Below are 7,358 nucleotides of genomic sequence, written 5' to 3'. Positions count from 1 at the left end.
TCTATGCTCGGAGCTGATTCCTCTTCAACACATGACAGAACACCAACACCCTGTTCTGTGCTGCCGGGAACACCATCCCTTCTCTACACCGCTGCTAAGTCTTCTGAAAGACCCACTCTATCTCATCTCCAGCGATCTGAGATTGCCCTGAGGACTCACTCATTTCTGGAAAATGTAAGAACTAAGAATGTTCCTAGTTTAAAAATATATATTAAATCACACCAAAACTGATTTAGGGGATGCCATAGCTAAGTGATTATATGCCAGTAGTTTTCCTAGGACAGTCCCCGATGTACATCTGTTCAACTAGTATAATTAAAATATATCCCAAGTTAGGCAAGGAAAAAAAAATAGAGAAAGTGAGAGAGAGTCACCCTGCCATCCCACGACCAGGGCCTTCTCTTTTTTTGATTTTGAAAGAAGGGCAAGTACAATAAAAGTTAATATTTAGTATTTTTCTAATATTCTCAACAAAATCAGGAAAGGGCTTAAGTTGTGCCAAGTTCCACAAGTTAGTGTTCCTGCCCCACCCATGCCCACCAATATGTACCAAGTGCCTTCCCCTCCCATCATTGCATACCCTCAGCACTCAAAGATTTGGTACAATCGTGTTTCTTTTTTTCAAGCATGTATTTTTGTCTTCCAGAATATCCAAGGTGACAATTAAGCAGATAAAGTAATCCTGCCTCATGTACACAAACAACACCCTTTCTCTCCTGACTGCCCTGCCTTATCAGGCGAGCTACCTCTTCTTGGCTGTCCCACTGGAGTTGTAACACCACATGCCTACTTCAGCTGCTTCGCTGGAGTAACTCAACAGTGGGAATTTGGCTCTGTGGCAGCAGCTGCAAAGTGTTGTGACAGAGCAGGAATCCCAGCAGCCCCGCTCCTACTTACTCTTTCAACATGACGTGCTTGCCTTTCTCTGCCTCCTTCCTCAGGTTCCTCACCAACACATCTCCATACTGGCCAACGATGGGGAACATCTACACACAAAATACACCACCTGAAGTTAAATCTGAGAATCAAGTCCTAAAATGATGTGGCTTTCACAAGCATGGAACAATGATTTGTAATANGAATGATGTGGCTTTCACGAGCATGGAACAATGATTTGTAATAACAAATCTTATCGTGTCTCTTGTAGGACATGAAAAGATCATTTTTAGGAAGCCTGAATTCAGCAGACTACCCCTTAGAGATGGACTATGATCTTATTTCCTACCAGCCCCCAGATGTATTCCTTAACTTTCTAATTGAAACTCTTATTTTCTTACCTCCTTGAGCTTTCCGCTAGTGAAGGTTGGAGATAGCAATGTTCGTATTCTCTTCCATTCTTCATCCTCAGACAAAGAGATTGCACTTTTCATAAATCCCGTTGGACCAAAAGACTAGAGTCAAAGAAAAACACAATTTGCCCTATGTAAGTTTTGGAGGTCTCAAAGATTGTGGAAAATTTGTTAAACAGGCAGAAATTATTCAACAAATATTTAGTGATTATCAACTTAGTAGTAGGCCCTATGGTAGGTGATCAACAGATACTTATACCAACTGCCTAGCTTCCTACAAAGCTCAGGACACATCCAGACACCCGATGTGCTTTCCAGCCTTTATATTCCATCTCCTTTTCAATGTAAATGTAGTATGGGAAAATTTTGCAGGGAAACTACTCCTCCTGAGGAATACACAGGATTAACACTTAGTACATTCTCTTCAGCTGTGCAGAGTAGAATTGGATTGATGGAAGGCAGCCAGATAGCCCGGCAAACTGTATGTTGCCTCACACCAGTTCTGCCTGTACATATATTCATAGCATGAGAAACTCAAAAAGTGGATGTCATGATATGGTGATTTTAAAAAAAAATTGTAATTAACACTAAAAAGATTAGGAATCTATTTGCCCTTGTGAAGAAATGGTGCAATACCATGGAAATCTCTTCCCCCTTTATGTTCCCCAAAGGAATTAAGGAAAAAGAGAGAAATAATTCTGTTTCTCATCTTGGGACTGGCCTAGCAAGCCAACCAATTTGAATATTTCTTCCATTTTTCAAAACTGTATTTTGTTTTAAAATGGACATCTACATGGCTAAAGTTAACAACTCAGGGAACAACAAATGTTGGCAAGGATATGGAGAAAGAGAACCCTCTTACACTGTTGGTGGAAATGCAAACTGGTGCAGCCACTCTGGAAAACAGTATGAAGATTTCTCAAAAACTTAAAAATAGAGCCATCCTACAACCCTGCAATTGGACTACTAGGTATTTATCAGAAGGATACAAACATAGTGAGTTGAAGGGACACAGGCACCCCAATGTTTATAGCAGCAATGTCCACAATTGCCAAAACACTGAAAGACCCCAGACACACATCTGGTCCATTGACAGTGGAATGGATAATGAAGATGTGGTGCGTGTGTGTGTGTGTGTGTGTGTGTGTGTGTGTGTGTATAATGGGATGAAGATGTGTGTGTGTGTGTGTGTGTGTGTGTGTGTGTGTGTGTGTATAATGGAATATTACTTGGTCATCAAAAAGAATGCTATCTTGCCATTTGCAACAACATGGATGGAACTGGAGGGTATTATGCTATGCAAAATAAGTTAATCAGAGAGAGTCAATTATCATATGATTTCACTCATATGTGGAATTTAAGAAACAAAACAGATGGACATAGGACAAGGGAAGGAAAAATAAAGTAAGATAAAAACAGAGAGGGAGGCAAACCATAAGACACTCTAAACTATAGAAAACAAACTGAAAGTTGCTGATGGGGAGGTGGCTGGAGGAATGGGGTAACTGTATGATGGGCATTAAGTAATGAAGTAACGAGCACTGGCTGTTGTATGTAACTGATGAATCACTGAACTCTACCTCTGAACCTAATAATACACTATATATTAATTAAATTGATATAAATTTTAAATTTTTAAATTAAAATAAAATAAAAATAAAAAATACAACGGATACCTGCAACACCATTTCATGATAAAAACTCACAAACTAGGAAGAAAGGGAAAGTTTCTCAACTTAATAACGAGCATCTAAAAACCCCACAGCTAACATCACTTCAGTGAGGAAAGACTGATGTTATATTGCGAAGATGATGGAACAGACACTCCAGTCTCTCTCATCCCACAAACAACAACAATTAGAAAGCTATCCACAGGGGTGCCTGGGTGGCACAGCGGTTGGGCGTCTGCCTTCGGCTCAGGGCGTGATCCCGGCATTGTGGGATCGAGCCCCACATCAGGCTCTTCCGCTATGAGCCTGCTTCTTCCTCTCCCACTCCCCCTGCTTGTGTTCCCTCTCTTGCTGGCTGTCTCTATCTCTGTTGAATGAATAAATAGATAAAATCTTTAAAAAAAAAAAAGAAAAGAAAGAAAGCTATCCACAAACAAAAATAGGCCCAAATTCTTAGAAGTCCATTTAAGAAGCTTCAACAGCACAGTGGAGCAAAACTCTTGAGAATAACTGTACAAGAAAAGTAAGGAGAAGAGCTTCATTTTGCCTGCATCACCCCATGGCCCAGGTCAGCACTGCTCAGCACCATGAGGACACTCCCTGACCTGAGATAGGTCCCCTTCCTGGGGAACAGCAAAAGGGTGAGCAACCATTAGCCTCAGCCCTTCGGGACATGGCACAAATGACCTGTTTTGGTTTCAAACCTCCCACAGACTGGCCTGGCTGACACATCTAGACACAGCCAGGAACAAAGAAGGGCAGGACTACCAGTAACAGCAATGTGACATGAGTGACCATGTTTCTCTGTGTCCTGCTCTGCAGAAGTCTCGAGCAGGCTTTGCTGCAGAGGAACCCACAGCCAGCCCAGCACTGTGCACCCTCTAAGAGTTTGCTGCTGATCGTCCCAGAGGTTTTCACATTTGCAGACTCCAGCTGTGTAAGTCCTGCTGTGGCTCATCTGCACTCACTGGAGTTGCCTCAGCCAGCACCACTGCCATCACGGTGAGCCCCAGAATCTACACCATGAGTCAGTCTTGGCCTCTGTAACTGAGCATATGGACAACACCAGCCCAGGCCCCAGCAGCTTTCAGGTGCCTGAGGCCAGGCCTGGCTCCTGTCACTGCACTGCACTGCAACATGAGACCACAACTAAACCCCGAAGCTGTACACCTTCACACTGCCAGCCTGAACTCCACTCATGAGCCCCCACTGCTGTGCATGCACTACTGGCTAGCCCTGAAGCCACGCGAGTGCACACAGATAGCCCAGGCACTCAAAGCTACCTGTGTGCCCACAGTTGGCACAGTCCCCACCACTGGAAAGAGCTCTGTTTTGGGCATGAGCCTGCTCTCAGCCTCCACAGAGAAGTGTGTGCATAGCACCNGGGCACTCAAAGCTACCTGTGTGCCCACAGTTGGCACAGTCCCCACCACTGGCACGAGCTCTGTTTTGGGCATGAGCCTGCTCTCAGCCTCCACAGAGAAGTGTGTGCATAGCACCAACTCTTGCCACCATTCTCCTTCCCCAGTCTCCTGGTGCTGGATCTGGTGGTGCTGCTGAAGACCCCAACAGGCACCGCAGCCACAAAGAACCCTCCACTGCTCTTGCTGCCAAGGATCATGCAGTTGCTGAAGTTGTGGCCCCCAACTGCCTGAACCAACCATGCCCTCCTGGATTATTTAAATTATCCAGTCAGAGTAGGATACAGTCAGACTGGGGAAAAAAGCCTACAGGCCTTTACAGGACACCATCAAGTGAAATGATATTCATATTATGGGAGTCCCAGTAGGTGAAGACAAACGATGGCTGAAAAGTTCCCAAACCTAGAGAAATGTATGGAAATCTTGGGACCGTCAATCAATAAGATTGAATCTGAAAAAGACTTCTCCAAGAGACATTATAATAAAACTGTCAAAAATTAAACCCAAAGAAAAAGTCTTGAAAGCAGCAAGAGAAAAGGAGCTCATTAGATACAAGGGAACACCTTGGGGCTATCAGTGGATTCCTCAGCAAAAATCATGAAAGGCAGAAGAGTGGGTGACTTATTTGAAGTGCTGGGGGAAAAAATACCAAGTAAATACCTTACCCAGAAAAACAAGACTTTCAGAAATGAGAGAGAGATAAAGACATTTCCAGACAAACAAAAGTGGACAGAATTCATTACCACTAAGTCTGCCTTACAAGAAATACTAAAGGGAGTCCTTCAAGCTGAAAAACGAAAAGGGCAGTTACTAGTAACATGAAATCACACTGGTCAATATAAATGTATAAATTCAGAACACAGTGACATTGTACTGGCGATGTACAAATTACTTATAACACTACTAAAAGCTTAAAACACAAATAATCTTAAAAACTACAACTAAAATAATTTGTTAAACACACGATATACAAATATGTAAATTGTGACATCAAAAACATAAAATTGGTGAGGAGGAATAAAAGCATTGAGTTTGGATGTAAACAAAGTTAAGTTCTTATCGGCTTAAAACAGACTGCTATATCTAGAAGATATTTTATGTAAGCCTCCTGGCAACTGCAGAGCAAAAATGTAAAGTAGATACAGAAAAGATAAAGAGAAAAAAAAATCAAAGCAGACCACTGTAAAAGAACAAATAAACCATGAAGTTACAGAGAGAGATGTGCAGGAGGAACAACTGATCTATGAAACACCTGGACTAACAAAATGACAATGATAAATCCTTATCAATAATTACTTTAAATGTAAAGGAAAAGATGAATGGATAAAGAAAATGAAATATTACTTAGCCTTAAAACGGAAGGAAATCCTGCCATTTCCAAGCATGGATGAGCCTGGACAACATGGACAGCGTGCTGAAGACACTAAGCCAGACACAGAAGGACAGGATTTGCATGATCTCAATTATAAGTGGAATCTAGAAAAACTAAGTCAAGTTCAGTAAAAAAAAGATAGTAGAATGGTAGTTATCAGGGGCAAATGGCAGCCAGAAATCAAATGGTACAAACTTTCAGTAATGAGATGAAAAAGTTCTGGAGACTGAATATACTGCATGATGATTATAATTCTTTTTTTTTTTTTTAGGTTTTTTGTGTATTTATGTGACAGAGAGACAGCCAGCGAGAGAGGGAACACAAGTAGGGGGAGTGGGAGAGGAAGAAGCAGGCTCACAGCAGAGGAGCCGATGTGGGACTCAATCCCATAACGCCGGGATCACGCCCTGAGCCGAAGGCAGACGCTTAACCGCTGTGCCACCCAGGCACCCCATTTCTGATAATTTGGTTACATCCATATCCATTGGTTCTGTGGCAGAGGCCACAGACTCATTGTCTTTCTTTGCTAGGGGTGGATTTCTCCTTCTCGTCATTCTGATGAGGAGAGGTTGCAGGGTTGTCCAGAGCCCAAATTATTGACCAGGACCCAGGCCGTGCGCCTTTGTTTTATAGGGATCTTAGGGATGTGGGCTTCTTGATTTTTCAGCCTGCCTTCTGGGGGAGGGGCCTGCCGCTCCGATACTCAGGCAACCCTGTTTGGGTAGGGTCTCCGTGTCCCCTGTGAGGGGGGATGGCGGTGGGCACACTGTGAGCCGGTATTTCCAGGCTTTTGTTCTCTGGAGGCTTTCCCTGGCGGTTTGCTATGCTTTTTCTGAGAGACAGAGCAGCAGTGGCCGAAGCTCAGCCTCTGTCACAGAACAGAGGGGATCGCAGGCCATTCTCCACTGNCTTTTCTGAGACAGAGCAGCAGTGGCCGAAGCTCAGCCTCTGTCACAGAACAGAGGGGATCGCAGGCCATTCTCCACTGATGATCTGGCCACTTTAACTCTGTTTCTGTTGGTGCTGCTCAACCCTGCAGCATCCCGGGTTGTGCGCCCCACACCCGGCGTCCCAGCCCTCACTTCCAGGGCCAGCATGTCTCTGTCCTTTGTGTTTCTAACACCGCCAGCCACCAGCCGCCAGCCAGCCAGCCGCCCCCACGCGCTCCCGGAGCTCCCGGTCTCAGTCTGGATCCAGTGAGCACACCAGAGTTCCGTGAGAAGTCTGGTGGCGCACACTCCCGACTCATGGTCACAGTCTGTTTTCTCGCGGTGCTGTATGTGAGTCCGCTGGCTCCCCCATGCAGGTGGCTACCGCTTCCCGGTGCCCAAATGCGGCGGCTCCCTCCCCCTTCCATTTATCTTTCTATATCTGTGCGCAGTTTCACGGCTCCCCNACAGTCTATTTTCTCGCGGTGCTGTATGTGAGTCCGCTGGCTCCCCCATGCAGGTGGCTACCGCTTCCCAGTGCCCAAATGCGGCGGCTCCCTCCCCCTTCCATTTATCTTTCTATATCTGTGCGCAGTTTCACGGCTCCCCGCTTCGTACCTCAATACTCAGCACTGGAGATGTTCATTTGTAGAGATCCAGATGTATCTTCCTGCATC

General features: G+C 44.6%; 1 protein-coding gene across 1 annotated transcript in view; it reads right to left on the bottom strand.

Moving 5' to 3' along the window:
* The window catches only part of LOC100472647 (cytochrome P450 3A12-like), a 47,290-nt gene that overhangs the window by 19,189 nt on the left and 20,743 nt on the right, over positions 1-7,358 (bottom strand). The window contains 2 exon segments of the mRNA XM_034669529.1: positions 819-986; positions 1,278-1,391. Coding sequence (XP_034525420.1) covers positions 819-986; positions 1,278-1,391 — 282 coding nt within the window.

The sequence above is a fragment of the Ailuropoda melanoleuca genome, chromosome 10 (assembly GCF_002007445.2).
Source record: "Ailuropoda melanoleuca isolate Jingjing chromosome 10, ASM200744v2, whole genome shotgun sequence".
NCBI classification, from domain to species: Eukaryota; Metazoa; Chordata; class Mammalia; order Carnivora; family Ursidae; genus Ailuropoda; species Ailuropoda melanoleuca.
Note: the sequence above shows the minus strand (reverse complement) of the source record. Positions and strands in the feature narration are given on the sequence as shown.